Source organism: Diadema setosum, chromosome 19 (assembly GCF_964275005.1).
Source record: "Diadema setosum chromosome 19, eeDiaSeto1, whole genome shotgun sequence".
Lineage (NCBI taxonomy): Eukaryota > Metazoa > Echinodermata > Echinoidea > Diadematoida > Diadematidae > Diadema > Diadema setosum.
In genome coordinates, this window is record NC_092703.1 from 9,038,949 (window position 1) to 9,057,960 (window position 19,012).

Consider the following 19,012-nt stretch of genomic DNA (forward strand, 5'->3'; position numbering starts at 1 on the left):
TATATATATATATATATATACATATAAGACACTCCCCGCAGCTACTCCTAATGTAGTCTATTCTTATTGTTGTTTCCGATCCCCTTTACCTTCTCTTCCCCCTCCCCTTTGCAACTGTCGACCTCCCCAAGCTTTCCATACACAAACACCTGAAGTACACACAAATCCACACGCACATACACACAAACACACATACACATACAAATATCCACATCCAAGAGTTCTTCCGATGAAGTAACAAAGCATAAATTGGTACAATATTATTAGTGCTCTCCACCTTCGTGATGCATCAATAAGCTAATCTAAGTCTCATGTCATTGTAATATTTCCGTTCAAGAAAAAAAAAACGCAGAAAGAAAACAAACAAGAAACGACGCAACATTCCCACCTATATTAAACCACACTTATGAAATCAGGCAAGAGATTACGAGATGCCACTCTCAATCTTTAGCAAGTACTCTTTACTGGGTAACATACTTTGTAATCACAGTCCACTATGTATGAACTAGATCCTGGTTAACAATTTGGTTTGTCTATTGAGAATCAAGACTAGAGCCTAAGACATGCATTAAACGATTTAACATCTTACTAAGACCCATTTACCTTGCTGTTCATTAAGTAATGGTAATATGTAGTAAAAGTATAGGTTCGATATAAGGTACTAAGCATGATGATGATTATATAAGACATTATTTTCAAAAGTCATTTCTGGTATATGATATTACTCGATATTTACATAGGAAAAGAGACACTTCTAAAATCTTCTCTTTTGTATTCATTTACTAGTATTGTTACATTTCTTTTCTTCAGAAGCATTGGAAAGAACGAATTGCAAGAAGTGAGAAAACCTGCTATTTCTCATACATTGTCATACTTGAAAAGCATCAAATAAACAAATTATTAAAGTAGTTTTCAAATTTACACTCAGTTTTAAATATTCATGAAAACTTCAGTTTACATCCTACGATACCCTCCTAGATATTATGTAAAACTGGGAGCTTTGAAAACGAAAAATTAAATCAAGATCCAGATGCAGTGTTAAATATTTAAAGCACATGAAGTAAAACAAAAATAGCAATAACACACTTTCATCCTGCTTTCCCATTATCAAAAAAAATAAGGGCAAATAAGGTCCATGAGTCCGACACTAGGCAAAAAACAAAACAAAACAAAAACAAAACAAAAAAGTCCATGAGTCCGACACGAGGCAAACGAAGCTCACCGGTCCTATCACTGGGCTTAGTGAGTCGGACTTTGGGGTCTTGTTTACCTAGTGTCAGACTCACCTACGGGATGTATGTATCGTGGGCTGTGACTAGTGGGCCGCATGACTCGTGGATGTTGAACTTGTGAGTAGTCGTGCCGTATAAACCCTTTACAAGGCGTTTGATTTTCACAAGACAGTGACCTCTCTCCTCTTCACGATCACTGTCGCACAGGTCAACAACGACAGGAAGAACACGGCGACGAGCAGGGCGTACGTGGTCGACGACTGCTGAAGAACTCCACGACGAGGCCCAGCAATTGGACCTGTATGGGTAGAACCCAGACAAAATAGGAGTAAGAATCATTTCAACAGAACAGAAAAAGTTGGAAAAAAAACATCGAAGGTGGAATTTCTTAGATGTTAGATTTTATAAATGTATGTGCTGATTTTGAGTCACCGTTTGAGTGCTTGTATGCATGTGTTTGTTTGTTTAATTGTTTGTTTTAGAAGTAAAAGCTGGGTAAATACTAAACGTACCTGTTTGATGTGTAGGGGAAATCGTGTGTAAAAATTGTAAAAAATGAAAATAGTGATAAATTTGATAAATCTTCTTTCTTTCCCGTTATTCTCCTGGGTCTCGATGGAGAAGATGTTATTGGAGCGCGTGACCTAAAAAAATCATCCATTTTTTCATCCTAAAGCAACTACGATCACAACAAACTTCTCCTCGACAAGTAGTGTTAAAACACAGATTGATATAATTCAAAACAATCTTACTATTAAAAAAAACAGATATAATTAATCAAACAAGCCCTTTATTTGACATTTCATTGTTTTACCTCCGACCCTAACAGGTTTAGTACAAAGTTTGCCTGAAAAAAAAAAAAAAAAAACCCAAAAGAAATATGATTACCAATCATAGGAAATCTACCTGTTGTCTGTGGACAGTAATTCTTGGTAGAAAGCGTCTCACCAACTGGATTGATACCGGTGCACGATATATCGATACACATGGTGGGTCGATCTTCCATGATCGTTGAAGAGGCGTTGGAACTTGATAGAATGTTTCCATCAGCGGCAATTTCGAACACATCGATCGGTGGAAACGGTTGATCGATTGGATCCACGTGACATGAGATATTGAGATTTGTTCCCCCGTCATCCTCGTCTTCCTCTACCTTGATAGAAATGATGTCAGGAGCAGGTGAGTCTAAGGAACGGGAAAAATACTTTGTTGAATTAGACACGGAGGATCTTGCACAAAAAGTTCACAATAAAAGTTTGAAAAGTATATGCTTTACAATCTATTTACATTTATTGATAATTATCAGGCCGTCTGTGTGTGCGTATGTGTGTGCACACACGCATATTACATACATAATTATATATATATATATATATATATATATATATATATATATAGGCAATTTACGTGAGATGTCTTACTTCCGAAAAACCACTAAAGCAGAATGTTTCATTGTAAAAGGCACCCGCGTTCAATCAATTGAAAAGAAATACTGCCTGCTTATTTGTCATTTAATCTGTCGATGTTGAAGATTTACACTGATAACTTGTGAATATTTTGTTTATGTCAGAAAAGTAATGCTTGATGTAGTCAATCACACAATCAGTAGATTCCTCATTTCTATTGCCGTTTCTGCTTATCATTATGAAACTAACAATGAATAAGACATTTTGTGTAATCATTTTGTGTAAACATTTTATAGATGATGACTGGCGGGGGAGGGAACATACCTAATGTTCCAACCGAAGGGTTCGTCTCGGGACTTATAACCTCCCTCAATAGCATTTCAAACCCTGAGGGTGGAACGTTTGGTACATGTTACCGACAACAAAAGTCATCATCTGCTATATGGATTAGTCAAATACGTCAAATACGTCAAATACGTCAACGTCAACCACCAGCACTACGCACTCGATCGCTCGCTCGCGCAGAGCCAAATTCACTGTGCGCGCGGTCATAGGACTTCTGTCATATTTTGTTACATGTAAATGTTTTCCCTTGGGAGAACATTACAAAAATGTTCGCCCATGGGCGAACAGAACGAATGTGCCTCCATCACGTGACTGTGTTTAGCCAATCACTAACCGGTATTTGACTAACCTATTTAATATTGATTATCGCTCAAGTCAATCGTTTGTCTCTTTCCAATTATTTCATCTGCCCGACTGAAATATTGTTCAATAACTTTATTTATTTGATTTTGTGTTATGTATTAGATAAAAAGTACTGCAGGAATCTTATTTAATATATCGAATTAAATCAATAACTATTATGCATATTTTCCACCCCTTTTTGTTTCTTTTAAGGATGATAAGTGTACCATATACCAGGATGGAAAGGAACTCAGCAAACGACAGATATCAACCGCCGTTTCGACTCAACCAAAGAGTGCCAAATCAATACAAATTATTGCAAACGGTGCTCCAAAATACGAGAGTATGTTCCACATGGGATTTAACAGGTTTGACGCATACTTTCCTTGTCGCATATTGTATGAGGCGCAGACAAGACCTTTAGTGGAGAGTTTGCGATGAATTTCTGGATTTCCTATATCGCTCACCCCTCGGACAGTGCCTCGCCAACGTGGAGGTCATTCCGACGCCATTAGTTGCGGAACACGTGACATTGATACACCTGATTGGGCGTGGCCTCAGGACGGCCGAGGTCCAGCTCGCGTTGGACAGGATGGTCCCATCCACTTCTATTGCATACGAATGGAGGTATGGGAACGGCTGGTCGCTCAGGTTGGCTCGGCACAGGATTAGGAGATTCATCTGACCGTCTTTGTCTAGAAAATCCATAGTCTTGATCGACAAGATGTCAGCAGCTGGCGAGCTACCACTGGTTCTATCTGGAAGACAAAGATATCAGTGAAAAATGACATGTAAAGAGCTCGGTATAAGGACGTGTCATTAGTAATAGAAAATGCAACTGCTATCAAATTATATTCAATTGAGGGTTAATAATTTGCAAAGGCAGCACAAACATAACGCTAATAAAAAGTTGTAATACTTGTTATAGTGATGATACTGGCCATCAATATGATCAAAGTGCAAGTGTCCCCAGGCCACAGCTTAAAAGGGTATGGCACGTGGTGACCCTATAAGGCGTTACAGTAGTTGCCTTGTTACTGCAGGGTCTATAAAGACACTGTTATTACAATGAATAAACGAGATTCAAAACACGAAATGTTACTATCGTTATCGTGTATATGTAAAATATATGTATTATACAGTATGTCAAAAAAAATTACAATGGGGCCCTCCGCAATGATATCTTTAAAAATAGTGAATCAATCTCAATATATAAACTCAGGGTATGAAATTATAACTCATTGCCCACATCTTACAGAAAACCCCATTCAATTTGCTTTAGTGGTCAAAGAGAAGTGAGGAATTTCGTAGAGGATGTCGGGAATCTCTTCCGTCCAAATTCTGTCTGTTATTCACACACAAGAGCATTGACTTGCTAAGATTGGAAGAATCAGACTCATGACATGCTTTACAACAATCCACATTTCTCTCTGACCGCTTAACCAAATTGAATGGGGTTTTCTGCAAAATAGAGCTAAAATATTATATTTTAAGACCCTGAAGTAGCATTTAGACAATTTAATCATATTTGGTGTTATCAATGCAAAAATCTGATTTTATTTATTTTTTTTTTTTTTGGGGGGGGGGACATACTGTAGATTGACACGACATAACAATGTCCCGATAGAGAAGTTAAACTCTGAAAAAGGGGAGAGAAACGGTAACTATGGTGACGAACCAACCAGGGAAGAGACCTCCATCTTGTAGTTTTTTTTCCTCTAGCTCCGGTGAAATCTAGTATAACATGATTGTAATTTTTGGGGACATACTGCAGTAAGTCGCCCCAAAAATTACAATTAGATTTTCGAATTGATAACAACCAATATGATCGACCTGTCTAAGTGCTACTTCAGGGTCTTAAAATAAAACATCTTAGCTCTATTTTGGAGAAAACCCCATTCAATTTGGTTAAGCGGTCACAGAGAACTGTGGATTGTTGTAAAGCATGTCATGAGTCTGATTCTTCCAATTTTAGCAATTCAATGCTCTTGTGTGTGAATATTAGACAGAATTTGGACGGAGGAGATTCCCGACATCCTCTACAAAATTCCTAATTTCTCTTTGACCACTGAAGCAAATCGAATGGGGTTTTCTGTAAGATGTAGGCAATGAGTTATAGTTTCATACCTTGAATTGGTATTTAGATTGATTCACTATTTTTAAAGATATCATTGCGGAAGGCCCCGTTGTATTTTTTTTTTTTTGGGGGGGGGGGGGACATACGGTATACTCATTTTAGCTACATATACAGCCCCACATGAGGAGTCCCTGTCCAGTTTGGGCTCGTTTGCTGACGAGGCTTCGGTCGAAACAGAATATCCAGTTAAATCTCTAATAAAGCACTACTTTCCAACCTATTGTTACAACATATACATACTCAGTCTTACCATAATTTCTCGGACAATAACTTTCTGTAGTCATCGTCCTACCGATGCCGTTAATACCGTTACAGGAGACTTCCACGCACCTACTCGGAATGGACACGAGGGTCACGGATGGAGAACTTGACGATGACTGAATGACATTATCTACTGAAATTTCGTATGTTCGTATTGGTGGAAAAGGCTGGTCATGTGGGCTGACAAAACACGTGATCATGATGTCATCAGTCTCCTGTCCGTTCTCATGGTCAGCGATATGGATGACGATAATATTGTCCGCTGGAGTGTCTGTCACGCGACAGGCATTGAATGTAGACGGAAGAGTGAAAGTTAATCCTCATCAGACGCATGCCCAGAAAGTACTAATTTTATGTACCGGTATACACACACACACACATATATATATATATATATATATATATATATATACACCACAAAAAAAAGAAGAAAGTAAACACTTTTTCAAGGTCATATTTTTCATAGAAGATTTTTATGAAAATCGATGTATTATATACCATATCAAAGGTAATTTAATTGGCTATTAACCCCATAGGTTGATTAAAAAGAAAACTTCACGCATGAGTGAGCACATTCGTTTTTGTCGTCCAAGCCACAAAATTATAAATTGCGAAAATTGACATGTTCTCTTTCATTTGCAAATGCCATTCACGATATTATTGACAACAAAAGACCAGTTTAACACAATGAGAGACATGAAGTGAATAGCAAAAACAAGTTTTCTTTCTCTTTATCTCTTTACAACCTCTAAGAAAAGCAATGTGGGAAACTAAAGGGGGGAAATAAGAATATTCTGCCAAGTCAAACTTCAAATGACATAGGGAATAATAAGCATAAAGATGATTAAATGAGCAGAACGTATTCATTAATTTTTTTAATCTAGTGTTTCAAGAATTCACGACACAAATTCAAGAACTAAATAATCTTTACAATTTTCAAATTTGAAAAAAGAAGCTCAAATTTCTACCATTTTTGTTAATTAGCACTTCTTCTCTTATTTCATTTGAATTTAGATTTGACATAAGATTCTCTATTTTCCTCCATTACTTTTAGCCTTCATTAATCACTTGGGCTTTAAAGATATCATAGAGATCAAAGGTTTATTTTTGCATCTTAATTCATGTTTCGTTTTATGTGAAATATGTTGTTTGTTCTTAATGTTCTATGGGAGAGCACATACGCATGAATGACAACTTGTTGAGTTTTGCAATTTTTACTTTTGTGCCCTGTAAGAGAAGAACAAAAGTGCTCACTCATGCGTGAAGTTTCCCTTTTTGTTGACCTACCAGGTTGATAGCCAATTGAAGTACCTTTAATACGGTATATAATACATTAGCTTTGAGCCAAATATTCTATGAAAAATATAAACTTGAAAAAGCGTTTACTTTCTTTTTTTTTTTGCTGGGTGATATATATATATACATATATATATATATATATGTATATATATATATATATATATACATATATACATATATATATATATTATATATATATATATATATATATATATATATGAACATGCGTTTGTAAAGAATAAACGTTCAGAATATTCATACACTTTAGAGTTTTCCTTCCAATTTCGTAAACTTATCTTCCATTTTCTGTCAAAGTGAACTCATATTCGTTTGCTTTAATGCCGAGGTGCTTGGTGCTCCTACCAATAGGTAGCTGAATATCAGCTTAAGAACTATATGTTATGAAACATGATGATGGATAAAAAGGTGAAAAATGAAGATCACAAAATCAACATGATTAAAATAAAAATAAAGATGTAAAATGAAAAATAAAAAGGCAAAAATATGATCACAGTAAAAATGAAGATGTAAAATTAAGATCATAACACATTACGGTGATCATGATGAAAATACATATGGGCCTATGTAAATTCAAGATGCAAAGGTAAAGTGATGATCATGATGAAAAAAAAAAATTTATTGAAAATCGAGTATAACTCAGCAAAGAAAGATGTTCTGGAAAAAAAATGATCATGATGATCATGAAATTAAAGATAAAATTCGCATTTGATGATTTAATGGACAACAATATCTTTCTTCCTTTTCGATGTATGAAATCTATGTATCATATTTTTATTACGAAATTAAATACGCTTCTGTGAAAATAAAAAACAAAACAAAACTGAAAGTGTTCGACTTTCTAAACTTAAATTTTGATGATTAAAAAAAAAGAAAACTTGAGATCACTGATTATGAAATCGCTTATTCAAAGTCACTCCACCACTTCAAACGCACGAATTTAAATGCACATATGTGACCCTGCACCTCAAAACAAACAAAAAGTCGCCAGACATGAATTTTTAGTTGAGACCATATTCTAAAAGAGCAGACTTTAAGCTTTAAAATGATGTACAACTCAAATCAAATGGACTCTCCTAACCTATCTAAATATTGAAAAGAAAGCACAAACTCAGGAAAAGTGTGAACTGAGAAAAATAGGCTCTGAAGTACAGTGTCTATTCAAGCGCTTAAAATCTTTACCAAACCGTGCTGGCTGTGCGATGAATGGGACAAAAAACAGGAAGTAAACCATCAGAGTAACAACAATGAAGGGATTATCAGATTAAACTGAAATTAAGCATGCCTCATTAACACATTCTGTCCATAATTAATGCTAACTTTCAAAGCAGTAGCACTATCCTTTCAAAAGTTATTAGAGTTGAAATGAAGAGTGTGGACAAGGTTTTTCAGAAATGAAAAAGGGATTCTAAAGACACACCTAATCACACTATTCTACCAAAAATGTTCGAGATAAACTGCTAAAAAAAAAACATACTTTCCTGCCCGTTTTATGATACCAAATTTTAGCATAATGTAAAAGAAGACCCGCTCTTTCAGAAAATATGAAAAAGTCAAGTTCGACTAGGTTTACCCATTTCACTTATTTTCAGTCCTCCCGCAAAATCAGTGTGTGCGACTTTATGTTCGTTTTGAGGTGCACGGTCACATATAACGAAAATGGATGACAGTAAAAGTATGGAACTGCCAGGAAAACCTATAAAGAATGATAATGCTAGTCATACCCGGTAAGGATAGACATCCATTTTCCATAATAATTGCCATAGTTATGAAAAAATAGTACCAATAACTAAAATTAGAAAAGTTATAATCACAATAGGCTATCCTGATAACTTTAATGTAAGTTAGTGTTATGATGAAGATAGCAGGTGGCCCTTGTTTTAATTACGGTGAATTACAGGAATAAATAAAGTACGTCATAACTTAGGAATCTACACGATCATCAAATTTTTAACTAGTCATCAGTGTTCTTTTTTTTTTGTTGTTGAAAATCTCAAATAGTTCTTCCTAAACAGTTCTCTCTTACGATTATAGATCTTACCCAGGTTCTTGTATGAACGGACTGGGGAAAACTCTTTTTTTTTTTAATGGCCATAACAAGAACTGTGGAGAAAACAATGAATTAAGCCTACTGAATGTTCTAATGACCTACGTACCCTTCGGACAGTGCCTTGCCCACGTGGAGGTGACACCGACGCCGTTAGTTGCAGAACACGTGACGTTCATACACCTGTTTGGGCGTGGCGTGAGGACGGCCGAAGTGGAGGTCGTGTTGGACAAGACGGTTCCATCGACACTAATCACATATGTATGAAGGTATGGGTACGGCTGCTCGTTCATGTTTGCTTGGCATAGGATTAGCAAATTCATCATACGATCTCTGGCTTGGAAATCCAAGGTTTCGATCGACAAGATGTCGGCTGCTGGACGTTTACCGCCGGTCGTCCCTGAGAGTTAAAGAATTCGCATCTTATGGTGTAGTTATACATTTTTGTTTCGTTTTGGCCAAAGATTTGCTGCAAGTATCATATCGATAAGACTAACGATTGCAATTAAAATATAATAGTTTCGCAGCATGAGAGAAAAATATAGAAATACACGTCAAGCAGTTCCAGTCAATATAACAACAAAGATGACCTGATGAATGGCATTCTTACAGCGACAGGAGAAAATTGATCATGAATACAATTTACAATTCGTTCAGTATTGACTTTTCTTAAGCACTGAAACGAGAAACATCAAACCTTGTTAAAAGTTTCTTCGCAGAAAGAAAAAAAAAAGGACTTTTAACGTTTTACCTATACGATATCTGTGGGAATAGCAACATTCGTGTCAATGTGGTAGTAAAATTGGCAACAATTTTTTTATAAATACATCGTATAACATAGATTTTCTCGCAAATTTAGAGAGTTTAATTCAATTACACGATGGGATCATTCAAATTCCGGCCACTTGTAAAATTATCTATTACACTTTCAAATAATGACCGGTATGCGTTTCTGTATATTATGAAGAGCTTGCGTCCAATAGGCTCCAAATACATTGAAAATGATGGATTTAGCGCCTTTTGGAAGCAAGCTCTTCAATACACATATATAAGTATATATATGTATATATATATATATATATATATATATATATATATATATACAGTATATACAGTATGTCTCCAAAAAAAAATACAACGGGACCCCCCGCAATGATATCTTTAAAAATAGTGAATCGATCTAAATACAAATTCAGGGTATGAAAATATAACTCATTGCCCACATCTTACAGAAAACCCCATTCGATTTGCTTCAGTGGTCAAAGAGAAATGAGGAATTTTGTAGAGGATGTCGGGAATCTCTTTTGTCCAAGTTCTGTCTATTATTCACGCACTAGAGCATTGAATTGTTAAAATTGCAAAAATTAGACTCATGACATGCTTTACAACAATCTACATTTCTCTGTGACCGCTTAACCAAATTGAATGAGGTTTTCTGCGAAATAGAGCTAAGATGTTATATTTTAAGGCCCCGAAGTAGCACTTAGACAGGTCGATCATTTTGGATGTTATCAATTCGAAAATTTGATTGTAATTTTTGAGGGACATACTGCAGTATGTCCCACAAAAATTACAATCAGATTTTCGCATTGATAACATCCGATATGATTATTTTCGTCAATGCTACTTCAGGGTCTTAAAATATAACATCTTAGCTCTATTTTGCAGAAATCCCCATTCGATTTGGTTAAGCGGTCACAGAGAAATGGGGAGTGTAGTAAAACATGTCATGAGTCTGATTCTTCCAAGTTTAGCACTTCGATGATTTTGTGTGTGAACAATAGATAGAACTTGGACAAAAGAGATTCCCGACATCCTCTACAAAATTCCTCATTTCTCTTTGACCACTGAAGCAAATCGAATGGGGTTTTCTGCAAGATGTGGGCAATGAGTTATATTTTCACACCCTGAATTTGTATTTAGATTGATACAATATCTTTAAAGATATCATTGCGTAGGGCCCCGTTGTAATTTTTTTGGGGGACATACGGTAATTGTTATTATCATTATATATGTATATATGACTATATTTTTCTGATATGATATTTTTCTCTTAGGTCGTATGATGCCCTTTCAGTCGGCACCTGGTAAAGGCTTGGTGCATTTCATACAATGATTAATAATCCCAAATGTCATCTTACAACATGTCCTCGGGCAAACAGTCTGTGTAGTGGTAGTCCTGCCGATCGTGTTGATGCCGGTGCAGGAGACATCCACGCATCCACTAGGGGCGGGGTCAAGGGTCACGGAAGGAGAACTCGAAGATGACCGAATGACGTCATCAATTGCAATCTCGTATGTCCCGATCGGTGGAAATGGCTGGTCACGTGGTTTGACGTGACACGTGATATTGAGGCCGTCAATTTCCTGTTCTTCTTCGAGGCCGCTGATCTGAACCAGGGTGATATTTTCAGCAGGGGCGTCTGTCACGTGCCAGGTGTGAAAATCGTACAGCTATTTTAGTCACTGCTATCTATTAATGGTAGGCCTATAATTATCTTCATAAAAAGGCATATGGATTAATGTGGCCATGCATCGCGAAACTCGCACAGGATTCATGGGTCAACAAATACAATGAGTGCGCCATGTTCCACAACTCTGATAATTATAACAATGGCAAAGAAGTTTTATGTGGAGTTTTAGACCATCCTGTGTGATGTGTGTGCACACTCACAAAATGGAGAGTGGGTGAAAGGCGTTTTTACCTTTATCTGTAAACCTTTTTTTTCAATCCCTTTCAGAAATTACATTATGAATGTTTGAGGAATAGTTTTTAGCACTTTTTTTTTCTCTGTTGTTTGGAAACAGACTTGTTGGTAACTTAGGGATCACTTTCAAGCTGAGATTATATGTATACATATATATATATATATATATATATATACATAATACATATATGTATATATATATATATATATATATATATATATATATATAATTATATATATATATATATATGGCGTGTTACAATAATTTCCTCAAGATCATTAGGGGTATAGCTATGTAGGGTGTAATTCAGTGGAGAAAAGATTTTGTGATAATTAACCTCTCATCCAATCATTTCCATACTGTGGGCAATATCTTGATTGTTACTTGATGAAAATTCATCAAATTCTCACTGTTTTTTTTTTTGTTTTTTTTTTTTTTGGGGGGGGGGCGTGTTCTTTTTTTTAGCAATTTGTTCGTTGTGATTGAGAGTAACAATATACCGGAAGTAAGAAAGATACACTATCTTCTGGAGGAAATATTAAATTTCCATTGAGATTGCACATTTACTTGACCGCATACATGGGGTCCCCCGATGGTGGGCTTAGGAAGAGCAATTGAAATATCCCCCTTATTATATTATCAAAAACTATACGTTTTCGTTTCAAGGAAAATGTACTCACGTTGGACTTGTAACGTTCTGGACTGTTCACTGCTGAGTAGGCGACACTGAAGGACGCCCCCATGGTCAGCAACCGTAGGAATTAATGTCAGCTCGCTCCGAACATTGTACGTAGATACACTAACGGTTCCTTAGATTAAACGGAGAAATAAACCAATGCTTGTGTAGCATTAGAAGCTCGTTGCGTCGGTAATTCACTTCATATGTGATTATGTGAACACTGGTTTAATTGCCAGGATAGTTATTTACTTGTTGGCATGGTAAATCGAAATTTAAAGACTTGTATATAGCACGCGTCAGTATACAGCCATGCATACACACTAAAAAAAAAAAAAGGAAAACGTAGACTGATAAGGCCCTGGTCGGAATTTTCTTAGAATACTGTTCTGACGCATTGAATGAACCTTCGAAGAGTGATGTGAATATCCTTGAATCGGTTTAGAGGAGATCAACCAAGCTGCTGTCTGAAGATAGATTTTTGTCTCTTTGACTCTGAAGTGACAAAAATCTTTAGAAATTCCATCCCTCGAATATAAACGTGAACGTGCAGATTATGTTTCAAGTCTTCAGCATATCGAGTGATAAGGAGGATGCTGATTCAGCTGTTTTCTTTGTCGTCAGTGATCAAGTTATACGCCGTCATAAGTTTAAGTTATATAGAAGGGAAAATGTCGTATTAGTAAGAGGTTACTGCAAACATTTTGTTAGATGATTAAGCTATATTTGATATTGCTGGTTGCCGTGGCAACCATAAACTGACAACCATGTCAGTCTGATTTTGCATCTTTTTACAGTTCCAATTTCAATTAACAGTAATACAGTGTATGAAATAGGCGTTTCTTGACTGAAACTTGCTCAAGAAGCAGAATGTGAAGCAGTTATGGTCCAGAAGTGTTTTTCTTATCATTTCCTTTGTTGAAAGAAAGATATTATTCAGAGGGGTGAAGGTTCAGGTGCGAGTTTCTTCACTTTGTCTCCCTCTACAAATTAAATTTGTTAAGATCGCAACTGCTGATCTGTAAATGAACAAACATGTCGGAAAAAAAGAAACCAGTGGGACTCGAACCTGTCATCTATCGCTTTCCGGGCAGGGACACTGCCACCAGGCTGTCCCTGGTTGACGGCAGTGACACGATAAACATGGAACAAATACCCATTGCAAGCTCCGAAATTCCGGCATTGTTATGTTAAGTATATGTAGTCCAAGGCGGACAAGGCATATGAAATAAAAGAAGATAATTGTTATTTAGAGGGGTGGAGGTTCAATTGCGATTTCTTCACTTTGTCTCCCTCTACAAATTAAATTTGTTAAGATCGCAACTGCTGATCTGTAAATGAACAAACTTGTTGGAAAAAAGGAACCAGTAGACTCGAACCTGTCATCTACTGCTTTCCAGGCACGACACTACCACCAGGCTGTCCCTGGTTGCCGGCAGTGACACGATGAACATGGAACAAATACCCAAGCTCCGAAATTCCGACTTTGTTATGTTAAGTAGTCCAAGGCGGACAAAGCATATGAAATGAAAGAAAGATATTATTCAGAAGGGTGAAGGTTCAGGTGCGAGTTTCTTCACTTTGTCTCACTCTTACTTTGTTATATGTGACATAGGCATAAAACAATAGGTATAATAGAGATAATTGAAAAGAATAATATTTTTCCCAAGATTGCCCTTCTTCATTTTGATTCTTTCACTAAAGGTATGCCTGCAATATCTTATTTTGTTTAGTATATTATCAATGTGCAAATTAAAAATTCCAATACTATGCAAATAATAATGTGTTAACTATACATATACCTATCCCAAACATTTCATCACAGGGCTCATAATGTATTTCTTTATGTTGTTATGAATAGCGCCCCATGTGGTGACCTTGAGACATTTCAACTGTAACAAATAATGAAATGCTACTTGCTTATCATTTGTGGCATATATGAAAATGATAGGTCTATGATAAGACATATATACTGGGGATAAAAAAATCATTTGTCATGACCGATGAAATACACAGGTTGAATTTTTGTGAACTCATGATTCCAACTTACTATCTCCCTCACACCTCACCCCGGCGTCTTCACGGTGATCACAATAGTGCTTACATCCCCAATATGGTCGACGGCATTGAAGCAGGGAGTTCTCAGTTCCAGCACAAACTACTCCGGCAAGCCAGATTTGTCCAGATCCCTGCCCAAAGTGGGCTTCAGTATAATGAGCTGAGGCCGATGAGTAGCCGAGCTCTCTGCAGACGACATGAGCGTCGTTGATATCCCAACAATCGTCACAAACCGTGCCCCACTTTCCGTTACACGATATCTCAACTCGCCCCTCATTTTCGCTCGATCCACCAACCAGCCTCACTGTAAACAATGAAGACAAATTAATAAGTACATAGAATTAAGAACTTAATAAAATGATAACGATATACGGCATACACAAGTTAATGTAATGTGTTATGTTAAGAATATATCAGCTTCAAATGCACTTCAAAAAAATCTGCATTGGATGAGTATCAGCAGACACATCTACATGATGAAAAGTTACGTGTGCGCGTGTTTGTGTTTTTGTGCGTGTGTCTGTGTGTTCGGAGGGAGAGCTTGAGCTAGTGCATTGAAATGTAATTAATATCATGGCGGATGAATTCTTCTCAGCTTTATCGACAAGGGCAAGTCGAGGAAATCATTGGATACTGTTGAGAGCTCAGAGGCAGCCCATAATATTATATTAAGCTGCACTAATATCAATATAAAGCTGCTGATTTTATATGGTGACCAGTTATATTGTTTTTAGGGAGAGAAGGAGGAAAGATGTTGACTTATATGAATAAAACAATTAATTTTTTTTTCCGGATCGATGCGCTTAGAAACATTAACATTGAGGGCTATATAAATGTTATTCATTATCATTATCATTAGCATTATCTTGATCAAGGTCTCAGGGTATGGATGATAAAAATTTGAATGAATTTCTATCTGTCTATGCTGATGTGGCTAGGTTATTTGCAAAACAAACGGTAAAACTAATTCATGATAATTGACAAGTGATTGTTTGAATAAAGTAAAAACCAATATTAGCCAGTTACGACTAGATGTGGGGAGCTATATCGTGTAATTTCCAGGAGAAGACTAGTTGGCTACTGTTTGAGGTTAGGGTATGGTATTGGAAAAATTACGCGCCGTATGTATTATGTATCAAGTTTTATGAGAATAGAAGAATGTTTTCTTCCCAGTAACACGGTGCACAATCATTCAAGAATTTAAACATCATAACTCGATTATGAACTCTCTTTTTAGAATTAAAAGTTTCCCATTGTACAATATTTCATACATAGAAGTACGGTAACAGAAATGTTTAAATCTCTTCCAGTGTGGACGCCAATGCATGAAGGCCTACATCACTGACTGTTTCACTTCTCCCGAATGTTTGATGTGTGTTTTGGAACATTACCAAGATATCAAGCCGCATGTATAACTCACCCGCAAAACCGGAGCACGTACTTGCGCCACCGTCACAAGTAAAATAGTGCTACCGCTGTACTCTTGAATTGGTCTTCCATTGTCAGTCTGTGCTGCTGCTCATCCATTATACAAGGCATCGTCTTTTCATCGAGATTAGATGAGTTTCGTAACTAGTCATGCTAGTGTGAATGAAGGAGTAGAGTAGGAATTCATCATCATCACTGATTCACTGCAGCCGAAGCAACAATGGTTAAATGAAGAGTCATATCCCAATTATAAACATGGACCTGCGGTGTTCGAAATTTATGCACTGTTCACTTCCGTCATTCAAAAATTTAAAATTGTGCGGGAAAATCAGACGGTGTTGGGGAACATGTCTTATTGCTTTTCTTCAACCTTATTAACCATCTGTACTACTGGTACTCCCTTCCTTTTGCAAAAGATTGAAGACGAACTGGAAATAAAAAATTAAACACAAAACACTTCCTGTGGATTAAAGTGGCAGAAAATAACCTACAACAGACGATTTATTTCGATGAATTGTCTTGTGAATCTTCATAGATTCCACAGTCGGTGTTTGTCAGCTTCATATTCAGTGTCATATTCATAGAAGAATTACATCAAACTGTATAACAGAGTAGAACTTAATTTCAAAGCGGTCCTTCTACTCCTAAATGTAGAGGGTCCGTTGTGGAAGCCTCATAACCTTTCTAATGTCTCTCTTCAGAGTATTTGCTACCGTGCCTTAAAAGAAATAGATTTGCCATGCTAAATGATATGAGAATGACACAATATGCTGTATGGCTATGAAGAATGATTCTTTAAAGTCAGGTTTCCGTTTAAGCCCATCGGAGAAAGCGTTCCTAAAGAAGGAAAAGTTGCCTTTTTTTCTTTCGTTCTCTTAATGGCGGTCAAAGTTCATATCCGATCAACCTGCTACATTGGCTTCCTCAGAGAAGATATGAAAACCTCGTTATCATTGTGGGCGTGAACAGAAATTTGATTGGCAGTGTCAGTTAGGATGAGCGCTCACGTGTATATGCGTAGGAGAACATTGGTCCGTGCCAACTAAGCAGCCACTTCCCTCATTAGCTCTCTTGTTGGCTCTTGTTTGCTATTTTATGCAGTTAATATACTTTTTTCCCCCTTATTTTTCTTGTCCCCTTTTCATACACAGTTAACGTTCGCTACCTGTTTAAAGGCTAAACGAGGGAAGATATTAAAGGATATTGTGAACACAATAAGTCATCATCATAAATGTACCCATAATCGTTAAAGAAGAAATGCACCCCGAAATGTTATCAGTCTCATAAGAAAGAGAAAAAAAAAAACAGTGCAAAAATGATCAGAATTGGATAGGAATTTATAAGGAAGTTATCATATTCTAAAATGTAAAAATTCTTCGGAAGACACTTTCTGACCAGTCTTATGAATATTCAAATCGGCAAGTTGTCCAAGACCTGTCATGCTCTCATAACTTCTATTCATTTCATTTACAGAAGTGACAATAATATCTCATATTTCAGCTGTATAAGTATAAAACTTGCCTATAAACCGCCCAAAAGAAAGAAGAACAAAAGGAACAAAAAGATGCGATATATTTGATACAGAAACATGCTTTCCCTTGTATGAACTAAAAAATATTTATATAATTTCATAAAGGAACATAATCTACGTGAAAAATTGTGAGGGTATCTATGACATTATCAACTCGCTTATAGGACTGGTAAAGTAATGTTCTCAGAAAAAAGAAGAATGTGAAATTTCAACATGTCATATTTTCTTTATTTCTTATCCGATTTTTGGCATTTTTGTGTTGTTCTGAGGGAAATATTTTTCTCTTTCTTTTGAAGTCTTTTTAGGAGGGGGTAGACTTCCTCTTTAAGAGTTCATCGAAGTCTTCTTTTTCACGTTATAACAACCAATGTAAACAAGGAGCTGAATATTATCAGCAGATATTATATGCTTCGCGAAAATTGAAGTACTAATCTGTCTTCGCATATCCATTTAGGCCACCATCATAAGCTAGGCTTACAATATTGCGTTCTATACTGCCTTTTCCCTTTAGGAATATTGCCTTTCTTTGACATCGATTAGTCATCGCCGATAATGAATTTGCAAGTTCTGCTTAGTTTGTATATATTCTGTGGTCAGTAATGTTGAAAACATAATCATCAATTATGTGATTTTGTATTGAAATGTTGAAAAATGCCAAAATAAAACCTACCAACTAAACAAACAAACAAAAGTAGACATAATGGCTAATGAGAAGTGGTAGCATTGATAATGAAATTCATAATCATGATACAATTGTGTAAAGTTTCGAGAGTGGTCTGTGTAGAAGTATTAGGTGTTACAAAAATTATTTCCCAATTTTGATCCTTAATAGTTCAAAACTATATATCAGATAACACTGATATTGATATGAGCAATAGCTGAATAGTGTACAATTTTGTTGAAGGTAGTTTAAAAATTATAGCATAAAACAGTTTCATTAAAGCAAAGATTTATTTCTAAGTTAGGTTTCAGATTTTGCTCTGTTTTCAACCCTCTGTACAAAATTTTGATTTTGCACAGGGGTCAATTGGTCTGTGGTTAACACCTTGACAATGGTCCTGAACAATGGCCAGAATTGGAATGCTCTATTACATATTCATGACAAATTCCACTATAACAGCTAGTCTTTGTTCAATTCAATTCAATTTCATTTCATTTATTCCACATGCTAAAAAGCATAAAAACACACATATACACGGACATAACATATTGCACTTTACGTTTACATAGGAAACAAAAGGAATCATGCAAAAGATATACATAGCATGTGAGGAAATAAAAAAAAAGACCATAACGACATTTCAAGGCCGATTCCCTTACTAAGAAGATGCTATAAGTTGCAGTTAAAATATACATTTTAAGAGTAAATCTATACCATTAGAAATTATACACAAAATTGCAAGTAAGAAAGGAAAAATACGCACAAAAGATAACAAAAGAAAACAAAAAAGGCAAATATCCCAAGAATTATTCAGCTGCACTTTGGATTAAAAACATTTTATATTTACGTTTAAATGATGAGA

At 36.1% G+C, this 19,012-nt stretch overlaps 2 protein-coding genes across 2 annotated transcripts; both read right to left on the reverse strand.

Moving 5' to 3' along the window:
* Positions 1-1,393: 1,393 nt before the first annotated feature.
* On the reverse strand, positions 1,394-16,057 carry LOC140242986 (galectin-3-binding protein-like). The gene is made up of 4 exons (XM_072322726.1): positions 16,012-16,057; positions 14,523-14,834; positions 12,477-12,605; positions 1,394-1,530 (listed from the first exon to the last, which is right to left on the reverse strand). The coding sequence occupies exons 1-4, from the start codon at positions 16,055-16,057 to the stop codon at positions 1,394-1,396; spliced, it is 624 nt and encodes a 207-aa protein (XP_072178827.1).
* On the reverse strand, positions 1,661-11,529 carry LOC140242834 (uncharacterized; the record flags this gene model as incomplete). Its single annotated transcript, XM_072322587.1, has 4 exons — positions 1,661-1,872; positions 2,130-2,417; positions 3,793-4,083; positions 11,229-11,529. Coding segments are annotated over 4 exons (1,092 nt in total), but the record flags the coding sequence as incomplete, so codon positions are not given.
* Positions 16,058-19,012: the final 2,955 nt, after the last annotated feature.

Excerpts from the sequence above, each read along its gene's own strand:
- LOC140242986 (XM_072322726.1), bottom strand. The coding sequence starts at position 16,057 with ATGGATGAGCAGCAGCACAGACTGACAATGGAAGACCAATTCAAGA. Across the intron at positions 14,835-16,011 it reads AATGGAAGACCAATTCAAGA|TGAGGCTGGTTGGTGGATCG; the intron begins GTACAGCGGTAG and ends CATTGTTTACAG. Across the intron at positions 12,606-14,522 it reads GGTGAGGTGTGAGGGAGATA|GAACCGTTAGTGTATCTACG; the intron begins GTAAGTTGGAAT and ends GTTTAATCTAAG.